General features: G+C 43.4%; 1 protein-coding gene across 2 annotated transcripts in view; it reads left to right on the top strand.

Moving 5' to 3' along the window:
• Window positions 1-19,055, top strand: part of AHR (aryl hydrocarbon receptor) — a 164,007-nt gene that overhangs the window by 85,651 nt on the left and 59,301 nt on the right. For both annotated transcript variants that reach the window (XM_077268742.1, XM_077268743.1), the window contains exon 3: window positions 13,661-13,767. In XM_077268742.1, the coding sequence (XP_077124857.1) occupies window positions 13,661-13,767 (107 nt within the window). The remainder of the gene's footprint in view (window positions 1-13,660; window positions 13,768-19,055) is intronic.

Below are 19,055 nucleotides of genomic sequence, written 5' to 3'. Positions count from 1 at the left end.
GCGCGCTATTGTGTGCGGGGTGTCTGCCTGCACGTTATTATGTGCGGGGTGCCTGCCAGTGTGTTGTTGTGTGTGGGGTGTCTGCCTGCGTGCTATTATGTGCGGGGTGTTTGCCTGCGTGCTATTGTGTGCGGGGTGTCTTCCTGTGCGTTATTGTGTGCGGGGTGCCTGCCTGCGTGCTATTGTGTGCGGGGTGTCTGCCTCTGCGCTATTGTGTGCAGAGTGGAATTTATCTGTGGTATTTTGTATTTCGTCTGTTTACAGGCAAAAAAGAAAAACAAATCACATTCGACTTCCACAGTCCTATGTAAATGCATAGATAACATCATGACTGTGCAGGGTATTGCACTGTTACATCTGTACAATATGACTTTTAGAGACCAACACATTTTGATTCTTGTTGATAGAAAAAGAAAAGTAAATGGCAGCTGCTATTTACTGATCACTGCAACCATTTCTTGCTAATGAAAAACATCTCGCCAGTAATGTCGGCCAAGTAATAAAGGTTTTCTTCCCGTGTCGGTCTGGTTATGCAATGATGCTTTGCTTGCTTATATATAGCTCCATCGCTGGGATTTGTCAGCCGGGTGTTTAAGGCCGTGTTCCCATAACATTAAGTGTGTACACTGGGAAAGCTGCTACCATGTCCATAGGGCTCCATTGCCAGACAGAGGCCATGGAAGTGCTGATCTCCATCTGCCAAGTATATTTTAGGATAACAAAAAAAAAAAAAAAATTGTTTTAAGTCTCGGCGGGATGGAACAAAGTATTGTACGGCAATATCCTATAGATGTTTTAAAGTGGACCTGTGAATGTGTGAGATTTGGGCATTTTTATTGTCTTTACCAAGGGGGCATTGCTCACAGTATAATAATGCAGAGCAGCTGAAAGACCTGCCCCAGAGGATCCTGTGAGCAATGCCCCCTTGTAGAGACCAAAGAATAGCACTGAATTGGCCCATATGTCAGGTTTTTGCAACCTTATCTGAGAGGAGGGTAATGAATAGAAAGAGCCCCTGATTCCAGTGATGTTTCCCTTAGTTGATTGGGGGCAGCAGTTGTGCAGCAATAAGAGCAGAAAGCTAACCCCACACTACTGATTGGCATCTTTCTTTGTACATCGTATATTGACATTAAGCTGCTAGTCAGTGGTGGCGGCAGCGAGGTTTGACCAGAAGGCACCTGGGCAGCTAGTCCGGAAGTGATAATCTCCTGCTAATAAAACACTGATAGTATGGAAACAACAGCGAACAGCCTAGTAAGTGACACATCATTGATATCTGTGTCTCAGCCCCTATGTCATGGTGTTCACAGATTACATAGCTGACAAATTCCCTATAGAGGGATTGTGACCTCCCGTGTCTTCAGGAGCACACTGCTTGCATGGGGGGTGGCGTTATGCTCCTAATGATTGCTGGTCTGGATCAGAGGCATGGATGGACCAGCTGGCCCAAACTGTGAGTCCTCCCATGATGCCGGCAGAGGGGCACTGGAGGAGAAGCATTTGTAAGCTCTGTAGTAAGCTTGTAACCGCACTCTCCTTACCTAGGAGCCCGACCACCGCTGATGGTGCACTGGGGGCCAGTAATCTAGCTACAGAGCAGTAAATAATATATCTAAATGTGTTTGTTTGGGTTTTTTCTTAGTTTTTTCATTATAGTAGTGTGGTATAAACCTTTGTCCCCAGTGTCGTTTAGCATTGCAGTTTGCATTTCCTTGTGGATACAATTTCGGAAGCCTCGATCATTGCCTTCGAGTCCATAGAACAAGGGCCACGCGGGGCAACGATTATCCTACGGTTTTACAGTCAGCTTTACTTCAGGTTCCTGTTTCTAGTAACCCTGCCTAACCTCATAATCGCCCCATGTTAGAACTACTTTCTATTTCTGTTACTCCAGTAACCTTGGGAGATCCAGAAGATAAGAGGGAAGTTGTGTTCCCTCCTCCAACTCTTTTTTGCCGGCTTCCAAGTTCATGTAAGTGGACAATAAGCCTAATGCACACAATCACCAGGTTTTTGCCACTTATTCTAAGAGCAGCATAATGTACAGACAGAGATCCTGATTCCAGTGATGTGTCCTTTGCTGGGCTGCTTAGAGTAGTTTTGATAATCTCCTGCTGATAAAACAGATTTTTATCTCTAGAGGACTAGTGAACCTGCTGCCAGGTAATCCTCCATATTCATGAGCTCTATATAACCCCGCCCCTACCACTGATTGTCAGCTTCCTGCCTATGCACAGTGTACACAGAAATCTGTCAATCAGTGGTGTGGGCGGGGTTATACAGAGCTCAGCATTCAGATAACTGCGGCAGTGTAAAGAGTGATTTTATCAAAACTACAGCAGCTCAGTAAGTGATGCATCGCTGTAATCAGGGTCTCTGCCCCTACATTATGCAGTTCTCAAATGGATTTAGCACAAACGTGGTGACAAATTCTCTTTAACGGGAACCTGTCAGGAGTTTTGGCTTATATAAGATACGGCCACCACCTTTCAGGGCTTATATACAGCATTCTATAATGCTGAATATAAGCCCCCAACCCGACCTGGAAGAACTGAAAAATTAGTTTTATTATACTAACTGCGGGGCGGTCCGGTCCGATGGGTGTCGCAGGTCTTGGACCGGCACCTCCCATCTTCTTATGATCGCTGGCTTCTTGTGGATGATGCGACCCTACGTCATTCACACAGGCTCCCCGGCATTGCGCTGCGGCACAGGCGCACTTGCCTGCCTTGTTGAGGGCTGAGCATAGTACTGCAGTGCGCAGGCGCTGACCTCTGACCTTTTCCGGCACCTGCGCACTGCAGTACTTTGCTCTGCCCTGCGACAATGAAGTGACGGAAAGTATTTTTTGCATCTAATAACAGGTGACTCGTTTTGTTGATTAGTTTAGGAAAGGTAAATTTTGTATTTTGGTGGAATTGTTCCATATTTCCATATGTTTTACCCCAACCGTGCCCAGTCCTTAAAGGGCTATTCCCAAAATGTGAAGTCATCCCCTATTTATTTTTTACTATTGCCGTTTTGATGACTCAATGATTCATATTAACAATTAATCGTGTGTAAGAAAAATAAAAATAAAATAATAAATTTTAAAAAATAATAAATTCTGCCACTATTTTTGGTAGTTTTGTCTTTATGGCGCTTGTTGGGCAAAAAAAATTACAAGTCCACATAATTCCAATTTGGGTGGGATTTTTGTGTATTTTCTTTTCTCCTTTTCATCTAAGTGGAATAAAAAAAATAGTTTGTGATGCCATTTTTTGAGACCCATAGCTTTTTTAACTCTCTTAGCTTAAGGAGCTTTTTTACGTGGCTAGCTGATATCTTTATTGATACAATAACAAGTTCATTTTTTATCTTTACTCTTAAATTGGGGGGAAAAAAGTTGAAGGGGATGATTCAATTATTTTTTTTTTACATTTTCAATATTTAATGGTCTATTTTGGTCATTTGATCCGGCAATCAATCACTTGTCCTGTATATTGTAAGTGAATATGGTGCTATACTAAAAAGGAAGGAGCAACAAGGTGGCGGTGACCGAAGCCTTAATCAGGCCCGTGGCTGCTACGACAACCCATCGGCACCATGTGATTGTGTTCTGGGGGCATCAATACGAGATGAGCACAGACACCTCGGCAACCAGTCCATTTATATAACCATTTTGGTGATTGATAGCAGCTTTTTAAATGGTTGAGCATCAGCAATCACAGCTCACTCTGACTGTGTAGTGCCGCTCTGTGAGTGATCGCTTGTCAGCTCTAAACTGGCTGCCACGGACAGGCTTAGCACAAGCCACTCTGTGTACTAGATCCCAGGGGTTGGCAGGAGTGGTCAGGTAGCAAAATCAGAATCCGTAAGAATAGCCAGAAATGCCAAGGTCAAATCAGGGAACAATGATGCAACAAGGCGCTAAACAGATAGGACTGAACCAGAGACACACAAGACTCCATCTGGCAGCTTCCAGCAGTAAGCGGGTAGGTTAAGTAGGGTGTGGTGCTCTCCAATTGGCTGGAGCAGGAAGTGGACAGCGCACACCCCCATAGTGAGACAGCACTGCAGGTCCCAGCCACCCTAACCTAAACGGCTGGACAGAGCCTGCACCGTCCAGAACTTCTGGTTTCAGTGTCTCCTCTATCACCTGCGCCACCTGCACAATGAACACGGTGGTGCCTGCGAACATTGGGAACGGTTTAAATAGAGCTGATGAGGCTGATGTACTTACTGTGACACCTGTGTCAGAATGGCTGAATAATTCTGCTGATAAAATGAGTTGTAGCTGGACTCCTTTTAAGATAAGGCAAGAAACTTTCCAGAAACTATTATCCAGCCGTTCTTATGTGGATTTTCAATGTAAGTATACCAGTCTCTGCAGGTCTAAGGCATTTGTGTCACAATATATGCAGTGTGAATGCGGCGACTCATCCGCTTTAAGGATAGCAAGTAAATGGGAGTTTCGCCACAAACTTTATTTGGGGTCGTTTTGTTCTGCTGAATCCGACTGTTCATAGAATATGAAGGGAAATCTGAATTACAGAGCCGGGAGGAAATATCTGTCATTTATATTAAAACTTTGCAAAGTTGAAAGATAATGAGCAGAGTTAAAATCAGAACTCGGAAATGTACGTTTATCTTGATAGCTGTGGAGCTTTTGTATGTTTGCTGTAAATTACAGGAAACATTTTTTTTTTTTCCCCCCCTGGAGAGCGCCGAACAACCTTTAACCCTTTCATGGAGCCGTTTCTCACACTGAACGTTTACTGCTTCCTCTTAAGAGTACTATTTACACTTCTTCTATAATATGTGATCTAGGAATATGCGTGACGCGCCTCACGATTACAGCTCCTCTCATGAACACTCAGCAAAGAAGCGCCCTGTTAATGGGAATCTGTCAGCATGTGCTTGCTATTTAATTTGATAGCAGCATAGTATAGGATGCAAGAGCCTGATTCCAGGGATGTGTCACTTATTGGGCTATGTTCTGTAGTTTCAATACAATCAGTGTTTTATCAGCAGGAGATTATCACTAAAGGACCAAGTCTCATGTGCAAACCAGTCCAGATAATCTGTGTAACCCCGCCCCCACTAGTGATTGGCAGCTTCCTGTGTCCTATCAGTAAACTACCAATCAGAGGTGTGGGCGGGAATATACGCAGCTTAGCATTGTGACCACTGCTACATCTCCAGCAGAGAAAATGGTGCAGTTGTCATCTAATCCCCAATCGGCCTAGTAAGTGACAAATCACTGGAATCGGAGTCTCTGCCCCTACATCATACTGCTCTCAGATTACATAGCAAAATTTGCTGACCGATTCCCTTTAATATCTTGCCTTATGAGGACCCTTCTTGCAAAAAATAGCAATGGACTCTCCTTTAATTGGCACTATTAGGCTAGGGTCACATTGCGTTATGTGACCGCGTTTAACGGACTACGTTACACCGCGGAATAACGCGGTGTTAACGTAGTCCGTTAACGCCGCCATAGCCTGTAATGGTGAACGCGTCGCTAGCGCCCGCCCACATTGGGCGTGCGCTAGCTATGTGCCGTCATTTGAGTGACGGACCTCGGACGCTGCTTGCAGCGTCCGCGGCGCGCCCGAGGTCCGTTCCTCGCTAGTGCAGATCGGGGATCTGCGCTAGCGGGGATGCCGAACGCGGACCCTAGAGAAGCATTGCGTTAGCGCAATCCGCTAGCGCTATGCGCTTAACGGATTGCCCTAACACAATGTGACTCTAGCCTTAGGCTATGTGCGCACGATGCGGATTTTGCTGCGGGTCCGCAGCAGTTTCCCATGAATTTACAGTACAATGTAAACCTATGGGAAACCGAAAACGCTGTGCCCATGCTGCGGAAAAAAACGCGCGGAAATGCAGCGGTTTACATTCCGCAGCATTTCACTTCTTTGTGTGGAATCTGCAGCGGTTTTACACCTGCTCCATAATAGAAAATCGCAGCGGAATCTGCACAAAAACCGCTGTAAATCCGCTATAAATCCGCAGGAAAAAATGCGGTGTTTCTGCCCTGCAGATTTATCAAATCCGCTGTGGAAAAATCCGCAGTGGACCATTCTACGTGTGCACAAACCCTTACAGTAGTTGAATGGGTAGATTAGCAGTGTTCAGGGTGGATTGATTTAAATCACGCCGATTTAAATCATGATTTAAATCACGATTTAAATCAAAAGATTTTTTTCTATTTAAATCGGATCGATTTAAATCATGATTTTAATCATGATTTAAATCACTGATTTAAATCAAAAGGTTTTTTTTAATATAAATCACGATTAAAATGAGAAGTGAGAGCAGTGCGCATGTGCGCCCATAGTTACACGGACGAAACTAGGGGCAACGATCTAACGCCAGGGTGAGGGGGGGACCCCAAAGTAAGTAAAAATCTTTTTTGTTTTACTATATGGCAATAGGTAGGTGTTTAAAAGCAGCATGTCTTAATTGTATAAACTATTAATAGCCTCCACATTTTGTTCATACTGCCCCTTTAATTCCACACTTCTAGCTTGGTTTCACTTTTGGTTTAGTTTCTTTTTCCATTCAGTTGACATGCCCAAACTTGTTGGATAGTCAGCATCCTACAGAAACCTCTGGAAGAGCATGGCATTGTGAATGTTACACATATACAGCCTTTATTCTACTGAGTTAAACAACTCAGCTTTATCTCATGATGGAAGAACCTTTGGATGGTAAAATATTTTCCTCAAAAAGCAGTTTATTGAAAAAAATCCGATTTAAATCAAAAAAATCCGATTTAAATCAAAAAAATCCGATTTTTTTGATTTTTTTAAAAAAACATTGATTTTTATCCACCCTGGCAGTGTTGCCTTTGACCCTTTTTTTTTTTTCTCTTCAGGAAGAATTAACGTACTCGCTTAGTAAAACTTTAAAACATTGGTTAAGTGAAAAAGCCAAATGTCCAGAAATCCTGGCCACATTTGTGAACGGCCTAATTCCAAGTGTATGTTGTGCAGCGGTTTCCTGAGTGGACTATGCTGCTGGAAGCCTGGAGGAAGGCCGAGCTTATCTTTATTCCCCCAAGTCTTAAATAATTTATAGTGTTGATACAACAATATTAAGAGTCTGTCGCTGCTCCGGCCCCGGCTCCAAATCTCTGAAGTCTGCCTCCTATAACTCTCCAGCGATGTTAGCACACTGCAGTCTTCTATATTTTATCATCTCTGGTTCCAGCTGAACACAAATGAAAGCAGATTGTATCCAGCAGTGGCTTTCTGGAGAGCGTAAAAGCTCTTGGCAACCTGGAGAAAGAGGTGGCATGAATTATATCCTCATGACTGTCACCTATGTGTCACTTGTGGATATTTAGGGGACTTTTCACTTTGACTCTGCCCTCCCCAAAAATTAGCTGTCCTTGGATTCAGACTGTAATGTTGGACTTTTTTTTTTCAATGTAAAGTGTTCTCCAGTTTAATATATTTGTAATATAAGCAGTGTACGATGATAGAAGTAATGTGTAGATCCTACATATTCCTTTTTGCTTCTTATTGTCTCATGTTCTAGAGCAAATGTGTCCTTCAGGGAGGTAAAAATCACCATTAAGTCCATTACATTTTTTAGGCTAGATGCAAACGACTGTATGGTTTCTGACTCGAGAAAGTAGGGTCGATTATGTAAATCGCACTCTGATTAAACTGTGATCATGGTGTGATCCAATTCTATTGGATGAGATGCAGATGGAGAAACAAATGTCTCCATCTTCTCTATTCTGCAAGGCCACTGAAATCCGACTGCACTCGGATGTTATCTGTGTGCTGTCCGATGTCTTCCACACTCTCTTTGACTGGCATATCGGATCAAACTCAGGCGATTTTTATTTATTTTTTCTTGGACAGACTCTGTCCGAGGGGGAAAAAATCAGAATTGTGCAGAGCGCCCAGGGGAAGAGATATAAGGGTTACAGCAAGAGCCCAGGGGAAGAGATATAAGGGTTTGAATAAGAGCCCAGGGGAAGAGATATACGGGTTACAGCAAGAGCCCAGGGGAAGAGATATACGGGTTTGAATAAGAGCCCAGGGGAAGAGATATAAGGGTTACAGCAAGAGCCCAGGGGAAGAGATATAAGGGTTTGAATAAGAGCCCAGGGGAAGAGATATACGGGTTACAGCAAGAGCCCAGGGGAAGAGATATACGGGTTACAGCAAGAGTCCAGGGGAAGAGCTATAAGGGTTACAGCAAGAGCCCAGGGGAAGATATATAAGGGTATGTGTCCACGTTCAGGATTGCATCAGGATTTGGTCAGGATTTTCCATCAGTATTTGTAAGCCAAAACCAGGAGTGGGTGATAAATGCAAAAGTGGTGCATATGTTTCTATTATACTTTTCCTTTAATTGTTCCACTCCTGGTTGTGGCTTACAAATACTGATGGAAAATCCTGACCAAATCCTGATGCAATCCTGAACGTGGACACATACCCTAAGGGTATGTGTCCACGGTCAGTAAACGCTGCTTGTTTGATGCTGCGCAGAGCTGCAGCGTGAAACACGCAGCTTCCAGATGTTCCAGCTTAGTGGAGGGGATTTTATGAAATCCCGTGTCCACTATGCGTGGAAACACGCATCCGACTTCCCTGCGACTCCGGACATGCTGCGCGTCTTTTCAGATCGCAGCATGTCCGTGCTACCTGCGGCGACGCTGCGTCGCCGCAAGTAATATCACAGGGCGCTATGCGAGGGTGCGATGATCCCGGATGTGTACAGTTAACACATCCGGCATCAGAGCGTCCCAGAAAGGGGGCGGGGCTTAGTGCTGAGCGGCTTCGCCGCTCCGGCGATACCGCCGGCCATCCTGACCGTGGACACGTACCCTTAGGGTTACAGCAAGAGCCCAGGGGAAGAGATGTAAGCGTTACAACAAGAGCCCAGGGGGAAGAGATATAAGGGTTACAACAAACGCGAATGTGAGATTATGCTCGCAAACGATGGTTATTCTGCAGTCTGCCATAGACTAGAAGAGCTGAACTGTTTGTAATTTTTGGATCCAACAATTTTTTGCCAAAAATCCTTTATGCGTTAAGGTTTAAGGTTAAAAAAAAAAAAAATACAAAAAATGTGCCCATATGCTTAAATTCAGGAACCTTATGGAACATGCACAGGCAGGGCTTATAAGGCCTCGTTCACACATATGCGCTGCACAAACGTGTTGTATGCGGGGGGGTAGGCATGTTTCATTGATGGAACATTTACTCATTATAAACTATGGTGATATTCACATGTCCATTTTTACAGAAGCGCCAACTCTATGGGTCTGTGAAGAACGTGTGCGGTACACAAAGGGCATTTTTGTGCCATCGATGTGTTGTACATATTTAACATTAAGGCCACGTTCAGTATTTGGTCTTAGTGTTTTACATCAGTATTTGTGTGCTAAGGTAAAAGTAGACACACGGACTGTACACTGATAACACATAGATGGCAAAAACTGACACAAGGTCCTTACTTTGATGACCACACTGACGGTAAAAACAGACACACGAACAGTACACTGATGACCACACTGATGGTAAAAACAGACACACGAACAGTACACTGATGACCACACTGATGGTAAAAACGGGGACACGGACTGTACACTGATGACCACACTGGTGGTAAAAACGGACACACGGACTGTACACTGATGACCACACTGGTGGTAAAAATAGACACATGGGCCGTACGCTGATGGTAAAAACGGAACGTGCACGGATGACCATACTGGTGGTAAAATCGTACACACGGACTGTACACTGATGACCACACTGGTGGTAAACACGGACACACGGACTGTACACTGATGACCACACTGGTGGTACACACGGACCGTACACTGATGACCACATTGGTGGTAAAAACAGACACATGGGCCGTACACTGATGGTAAAAACGGACAGTACACTGATGACCCCACTGGTGGTAAAAACGGGGACACGGACTGTACACTGATGACCACACTGGTGGTAAAAACAGACACATGGGCCGTACGCTGATGATGATACTGGTGGTAAAAATGGACACACGGACTGTACACTGATGACCACACTGGTGGTAAAAACGGACACACGGACTGTACACTGATGACCACACTGATGGTAAAAACAGACACATGGGCCGTACGCTGATGATGATACTGGTGGTAAAAATGGACACACGGACTGTACACTGATGACCACACTGGTGGTAAAAACGGACGCACGGACTGTACACTGATGACCACACTGATGGTAAAAACAGACACATGGGCCGTACGCTGATGATGATACTGGTGGTAAAAACGGACACATGGGCCGTACACTGATGACCACATTGGTGGTAAAAACGGACACACGGACTGTACACTGATGACCACACTGGTGGTAAAAACGGATACATGGGCCGTACGCTGATGGTAAAAACGGACCGTACACTGATAACCATCAATAATGATACTTGTACCATTTTTTCACGTATGTAGTTAAACACGGACGTGTGACTGAGGCCCAAGCGGAATTCTTTTATGTTCAGATTTCTGGTGTCCGTCGTCTTTTCCAAGTACATGCACAACATTTTTCTATATATACATATGTGGTATTTTCTTATGTTGCTGTGAAACTTCGTATTTGGACAACTTTCTGGTAAGACTGATACCACGTGACTAATGTATTACTGTAAGTGGAGTGTGTATTTCTCTGGTTTCTATACTTTGAAATTTCTAATTTGTTTGAAGTCTGAGCTGGGAGCGGCCACCACATTTTTTTTTTTTTTTTCAATGTTCAATTTTACATCAGTATTCAACTTCTTTTTATTTGCCTTATTTTACACATGTAGTTACCTTCCTTCTTTCTTTGTATTTGCCATATTTTACACCAGTATTCACCTTATTTTACACCAGTATTCACCTTCTTTCTTTTTATTTGCCATATTTTCCACCCGTTCTCACTTTTACAGAAAGCTTTTGCTGTTATATAAATAGCCTGTGAACTTCACATGACAAGGTCAATTGTAGATGTAACCTCAGACACTGAGTTAAAGGGAATCTGTCAGCACAAAACTGTATTAACCAGGCCCAGTTGCTCGTTGCACCCATGGTGTATCCAGGCAGTTCAATGCACCTTCCCACCTAATAGTTTTCCATGAATCTCTGGCTCCTATAAAGCGAGGGCTGTCAATCAAGGAAGGTGGCAGGTATGGATGCAAATCAAGTAGTGTAGATGGGAAGGTGCGTTGAACACAATTCAAAGAGTGCAGCGAGCCCCTGTGCTTGGTTTGAACAGTCATCTTGTGCTGACAGACTCCGTCTAAAGAAATCATGTCGTCGGCACTTTTGGTCAACTTGGGTCTGTTGTCCATAAAGCTGGTCTTCATCTCAAACCATGAAGACCGGGGCTATAAGGCAATAACACATGATAGCACTGCAACATCTTAGGGTTGGTGCACATGGTCAGTAAACCCTGCGGGTTGAACGCTGCAAGAAATCCCATCTCCACTATGCGTCCAGAGATGCCCGCGGCTTACCTGTGGAGACCGACATGCGGCGCTTTTTCCCAGACCACAACCTGTCAATTTATCTTGCAGAGACGCCAGTCTCCACAAGCTAAATTTCACCCGTACAATGTATAGGACGTTGTGATTCCGCTCGGTTTAATGAACGCATGCGAAATCACCTACGTTCAACAGCCGGCAGCGCTTTGGGTGCAGCGGACATGTGCTGCGTCCAAAGCGCTGCTGATTCCTCAACGTGTGCACCTACCCTTATTGTTGTCAGGGTGGTGTGGTACTTCAACTCGCTTGGTGGTACACGGAGGTAGCAGACAGGAACACTGTCTCATTAAATTTTTGGTTGGTTTATTATGTGGCAGCATAAGAAAACAAGAAGGGAAAATAAACACAGCCCTTCAGGCAAAAACAGGAAAACGACAAAGAAATCAAAATGCTGTAACAGAGTCCATACGTTTGTGGGTAGCAGCCCGCTGTGCAGCACCACAGGTTCAGTCTTTCCTCTTCAGGACACAAACCATTGGAGAATCCTCTCTCCTGTCCTGCTGACCAAAGACTGCCTCTGGAGCCCAGCTATTTAAGCCCCAGACCATGTGACTCCTCCCCCATGTAACTGAACACATGACCGTGGCATCACACAGGTTCTGTAAGTTCACCTCTGTGCCGGCTCTGTAGGTGGAGATAAGGTGGACACCCTCCCACCCACTCTATGGATGTCCACATAAAAACCAGCCCATTATGCAACTTGGCTAAATCATCACAACACTTAATGTGCTGGAGGAAAAACCCTCTGGGTTTCACATCATTGATGCCATTAAGCGTAACACATATCTCCCCTCCAGTACTTTACCAGTGGCTTTGTCACAGTGGCCACAGTCGTAATGGAGTTAGTTACTCATCACAAGTCGCCGACCATCATAGATCACAGTAAAAGTTGCATGAGATTTCGATCTGGGTTTTTGGGAGATTTTCGCTGTTAAATCTTAGTTACAAAATAGTAATGCAACGTTGAGTTCCAGACAAGTTGTTTGTGCAACCAAAATAACCGTGTATTCCCGAGAGCACCTTTTGTGTGCTAAAAAAGCTGATACAGGGTTAATCTGCAAGAAAGTTGCATTAAAATGCTGCTTGGATGCCTTACACTCAGAGTATGTATAACTTTCAGTACTGGGGCTTTTTACCGTGCACCGTGCTTTCATAGCTGAACTCAATTTGTGACTTTGTATATAAGAATTGGCCTACGCGTCGTTATACCGGTGTTGTAGGGATTTTCGGCTTGGTTATTAAGATCTTACAATGGTTTTATGCAAAACGTTTGGTAAGATCAGCTAGCCAACAATTGTTTGATTATGTAGCATCCTGCCACAATGTATATCTACTCAAAAAGCTGAAGAAACCCCTACGGGTTGGTGCCCAGCATTGGTTTATTGACTTGCTTTTTACTGATCCTCATCCTGGTCATTGTCTTTCTTAGGTTACATTCACACCCTCAGTATTTGGTCAGTATTTTACATCAGTATCTGTAAGCCAAAATCTGTGCTGGGTGATAAATACAGAAGTGGTGACATGTTTCTATTATACATTTTCCTCTGGTTTTGGCTTACAAATATTGATGTAAAGTACTGAATGTGTGAACATGTCTTTAATGCACTTATTTATCATTGGTCTTAATATTTTTTTAAGACTCTTTTCACATTTGCAGATCCTACCAAAAATACTGTAGATAATAGCATATTGCTTTATTATGACCAATAAAAGGACAAACACGTTGGTGGAAAACATAGTTTAGCCTATTACAATTGATGGGTCTCCACTTTTTGTCCCTTTTCGGCACTTCCATTCATTTCATTCTACTGCTTCTATATTGGGGCAATCGCAGATGTGATAAAAGCCTAAATGCAATGTGTGACAATTTGGTCATTTCTATCACTTCTTTGTTATCCCTATGTCCTAACTCTCTAAGTATGACTATGCTCACTTCGATTGTTGAATACAACAGTTTTTGCATATCAGATTTCCCTGAATTAATTTCACATTCGTGCAGTGTTTGTCATGATGTTTCTGTGGAGAAATAACAAAAAGAGAATCCAATTCCCTTATCCAATGCTGCTTGTTGTTGTTGTTTTTTGTTTGGGTTTGAGCATATTGTTAATTTTTTTTTTTTTTTTTTACATTGCAGTTGCACTACAAAGATCCAAGAAAGATGGCAATGGAATCGGTGACAATCGAAGGACCATTAAAACGGGAGAAGATTTGTATTTACTGGAAGGGGAACTTCTGTTACAGGTATGAGAAATGATGATCTGTGTAAGGGTATCATCTCCATTTATTACTTGTCGAAGCCTGCTGTATAAATAAGAAGAGCATCATCAAAATTTGCTATTTGATGATGCCATTAGGCAGGTTGGCCTATTGTAAATTTAAAGGGCTATTATTCCGGTATGTGCAGTGGTTGGAACCTACCAGAAGAGGTCCATGGAAGGACAACCTGTATTGTCCACAGTAAAGTAAAACCAAGTCTATCTCGTGGAGGCCCAGGCAGCGTGAGTGTGTGTATATATGCACTAGGACAAATCATAAGCATCCGCTGCTGGCATCTCCCTCTACCATTGCCGAAGAATGATGTCCCAGCTGTGCTTGATGGAAGACAAGTCTGGAGACACTGCAGGCCATGGTAGCTTGATTCGGACTGCATATAGTTTCAGGAGCAACATGATGCCTGACGTTGTGTTTAAAAACAGCTTCTGGAACCACTGGTTCCACCACCAAATAAACGTAATGCTGAACTATTACTGTTCCTGGAATGAAAACTAGAGGTTTCCGGCTACCATACATTAAGCCAGTCCACACGTTAATCCCTGGTGTAGGTAACTGTGTGATGTTCCCTTTTGAAGGCTTCTTCATTGCTTTGCCCATGTGGTTTCCAGACCAGTCTCCAGTTATCATTGTGTTCAAAACAAAAGTGGGACTTATTGTTTAAAAAGGATTTACCTCTATTCCAGTCTCCATTGCTATTTTGCTCTGTACCATGATGGCCTTTGAGAGTGGTGACGTGAAGTCAATGGATCACCTGTAGGTGGAAGTGTGGCTCATAGCCCAGTGTCATGTAAATGCCTTCTAATGGTTTCTGTAGACAATGTTTGACAACTTGGCTTGGTTTGTGAGTTCACAACTGATCCAAAGAGTCCCAGGAGCCATTTTTCAACACCTCACCGCCAGGTGTATATAATGTATATATGCACATGTACATGGGTGTGTGTGACTCATATATAACATACTCACATACATATATATATATATATATATATATATATATATATATATATATATATATATATATATATATATATATATACGCACATATATGTCACACACATCCATAAGTTCACATTTTATGTTCCTTCATTGTTGTAAGTGGATCGTTCTATTTGGATGTTTTTACTACATCCTGAGCGAACAATCAGTAAGTGTGTACATGATTGTTCTCGTATTAGTCAAGTCTCATATTTGGCATAAAGGAAATTGAGACAGGAACACTGGATTGTATGGATCCCTTTAGACGTCCTAAATGAGCCTCTCTAGTACATGTTTCAACAGTTATGAGTTGTATGTCATTAAAATATATGGCTCATGGGTACATTTTCTTGCGATGGCCACATCAAAGGCTGAGGGTTCCTTTTATGAAGTTCAAGAAGAACCATGCCTGGCCTCCCATGCTAATGTAGGTTTACTCTGTATGGTCGCACTTTATCAAAGCATTTTGAGCAATTAAGGAAATTACAGTTTACATTTGTCCCTGACGTAGCACACATTCATTTTAACTTTCCTTCCTAATGAATTCTTCATGGAAGTGGTTACAATAAGCGGCTTATTGAAAGTAAATTGGCATATGTAAAAGGGTTATGTACCCCCGGGCAAGCTCAAAATATAGATTGCTGCTTTGTAAATGGCTGCTGAGGGTTTTCTCTAAGCTTTATTGATATAAAACTCTAGATCATAGGCTCTGTGGTCATTAAGTTGTCTGGCAGTCATGGTCACCTCTGTGTGTAAAGATCCTCTGGATGGAGACTGTAGTTTCAGGACGTCTACTCATCGGAGGCCGAGGTTGTAAAACTACGATCCAGCACTTTGCCATTACTGTAGCTTAAAAATTGTAGCAAACTGTTATATATCCAAAATTGTAGACAAAATAATCCTGTCTTGTATGTTGTCATGAATATAGTCATGTATTACCTTTTTAATGTACAGTGTCTCGAAAAGTGAGTACACTCCTCACATTTTTTTGTAAACATTTTATTATATCTTTTCATAGGACAACACTGAAGATCTGACACTGTGATACAATGTAAAGTAGTTTGGGTACTGCTTTTACAACAGTATAAATTTGGTGTCCTCTAATAACTCGCACACAGCCATTATTCTCTAAACCGCTGGCCACAAAAGTTACCATGCATTCATGTGGTTTTAGGAGTGCAGTCAGATGGCCGTATAAATCGGACGGAAATCGAACTGCAATGTATGGACTGGCCGGTCGCTCTCCCTACCGGAGCATGACAGGTTTATGCATCTATGAAGCTGTCCCGCTTGGGTCGGTCACTCTGTGCATTGCAGTCCGATCTCGGCCCGATTTATACGGCCATCTAACTGTGCCCTAATGGGAGTCTGTTCATAGCAAGTAGAGGTGCCCAGTGCACCCTCTTCATTACCAAACCATCTAATGCCACTTTCCTACCTACTGTATTTTCTCCGTACCTCTCTGCCGCCTTTGAATCCTCGAAACTTTAAAAAACTATAAGCACAGCTGTTAATCACCGGAGATTGGAGTGGTTATAGGAAGAAAACAAGTAGGTGTGAAGATGCACAGAACTGATCTCACGCCACTGCTCTCACACCACGGGTACAACAAGCTCCAGGTCTTGGGTTTGAGCAGACATTTTGTGCTGACCAACTCTTTTTAGTGGAGAACGGAAAGTAGTCTGTGCTCATTTCTTGCTTGAACTAAAGGTTCTTATTAAAACTGCCTGATCTTCCTTTCACCCTTCATTATCAAGTCAGGTCACCATTTTGTACATAAGACCAGTGTCCAGTCCTTCCAAAATGGGCTTGTTCAGTCGGCTTTTCCCTGAATATGAAGGCCTTCAAGAAATTGGCCACTACTTGGACAACTTCTTCTCATACCCCTCTCTTGGACTCCATGAAATAACGCTTATACTCGCCGCCCATGCTGGCGCCATTCCCGCTGTGTCTGCACTCATTCTCCCCGGGGTCCCCGTGCTGTGGTCGTGACGCCCAATCAGCGCTGGCGTCACTGTCCCCGCCTCCTTGTAGAATTGAGCAGGAAGAGGAAGTCCGAGATCAGCGGCAGCCCTGACTTCTTCTCCATGTTCAGTTTGTCCGATGGGGGAGACAGTGGTGCCAGCCTGATTGGGCGCCAGCTTTACAACACCACATGAGAGCCCCGGGACTGCGAGTGCTGACACCACGGGAACAGAGGCAGCACAGGAGGGGAGTATAGGCTTTATTATTTTATGGGGGATCAAACATTTTGATCAAGAATGGGGTTCTCCTAGTAGTGAACAACTCCTTTAAGGATAGGCCTGGTTTGTTTTTGCTTTGATTTATGGTATATTATAGAATTGAAAAATCAGCTTACCGTACTTTGATTGAGCTCAATTGTATCGAATACCAAGAATACAACATCCCTGAGTAATATAGAACCTTATGTTTCATTTATTTTGACACTTGTTGGGGGGAAAAATGACAACAATAAAATGCGACATCTTGTATAATATCTGCCCATCCTTTACTATACATTATTAAGAATAAAAGGGGTTGTTAACTACTTTGCTATTGATCAGGTCATGGGATACGACACCTTCATTCATCAGCTATTAGCAGGGTCCAGTGTGAACAGCGCAGGTCTGGTCACTTTGTTGTGACTTATCCCTTATCCTTATTCTGGAAATCGGCTTCTGTTCAATCCTAAGGATAGATTAGGCTACTTTCACACATTTTTGCCGTCAGGCACAATCCGGCAAGTTTTGAAAAAAAAAAAAAATAATCCGTTTTTGTTTTTTTTGCCGTTGGATCCGTTTTTTTTTTCTCATAGAGTTATATTAGCGCCGGATTGCACCTGATGGCCACATGTTTCATCCGTTTTTTGCCGAATGCGTCTAAAATTATTTTTCCGGAGGCAAAGACGTTCATAGTAACGTTTTTTTCTGTCCGGCTAAAAAATGGCAAGCGACGGTTCCAGCGATTAAAGAGAACCTGTCACCCCCAAAATCGATGGTGAGGTAAGGCCACCATCATCAGGGGCTTATCTACAGCATTCTATAATGCTGTAGATAAGCTCCCGATGTTTCCTTAAAGAGGAGAAAAAGACATTAGATAATACTCACCCAGGGGCGGTCCCGCACCGATGGGTGTCTCAGGTCCGTTCCGGCACCTCCTATCTTCATTCCATGACATCCTCTCCTGGTCTTCATGCCGCGGCTCCGGCGCAGGCGTACTTTGTCTGCCCTGTTGCGCAGGCGCTGGGACAGGTCAGAGAGGCCCGGGACCTGCGCATTGCCTCAACAGGGCAGACAAAGTACGCCGGAGCCGCGGCGTGAAGACCAGGAGAGGATGTCATGGAATGAAGATAGGAGGCGCCGGGGCGGATCTGAGACACCCATCGGACCGGACCAGCAGCGGGGCCGCCCCTGGGTGAGTATAATATAACCTTTTTCTCTTCTTTCAGGTTACATCGGGGGCTTATCTACAGCATTACAGAATGCTGTAGATAAGCCCCTGATGACGGTGGGCTTACCTCATCATCGATTTTGGGGGTGACAGGTTCCCTTTAAACGGATGAAACTGACATGTGAAATGATGAATCCGGCCTCCGAATCCGGTTCTCCATGCATTCTCCATACAATCATACAAAATTCTCTCTTTCTCTTTCCCCGTTACAGGAAGTCCAAACTCTATCCCCGGGTTAATTTAAAAAAAAAAAAAAAAAAAAAACGGATCCAGCAAAAAAAAAATTTAAAAAAAAATGATCCGTTGCATCAGTTTTTCACAATTTGCAACAGATCCCTTTTTTTCCAAATTTGCCGGATCCTGCCTAACGGCAAAAACTTGATGTGTGAAAGTAGCCTTATCAATGCTAACCCCTTTTAAAGAACAGAGAAATTTACCATTTATATAATTATATTCGGTTATTATGACCTTTCTTTAAATTGGTTTTGCCCAATATTGGAACATTTTTGGCAGTGGGAGGAAAATGCCATGAAGTAACAACTTACCTGATGAATTCCATGCCAGTCTCTGACGTCTATTATCGACGTGACCACTGCAGCCAATCACTGGCCAAAATGGTGTGCGATTGGTGCTAAGGCAAGTGATTGGCTGCAGCTCTCAGTTGGGTAATCGATTAGGATTGATCACTTGAGAACCTTTTGCACTTGATACTTTCCGGCTTTGATGGGATGATATTCTGCTTACACCAACCATAAAAGCTGGTTTCTGTTGGATTATGCTTATACATATGGGAGTGTGGCCCGTGTTTGTGACTGGTAATAACCATTCGG

This window comes from Ranitomeya variabilis, chromosome 6 (assembly GCF_051348905.1).
Source record: "Ranitomeya variabilis isolate aRanVar5 chromosome 6, aRanVar5.hap1, whole genome shotgun sequence".
Taxonomy (NCBI): domain Eukaryota; kingdom Metazoa; phylum Chordata; class Amphibia; order Anura; family Dendrobatidae; genus Ranitomeya; species Ranitomeya variabilis.
This window is presented reverse-complemented; position numbering and strand designations above follow the sequence as displayed.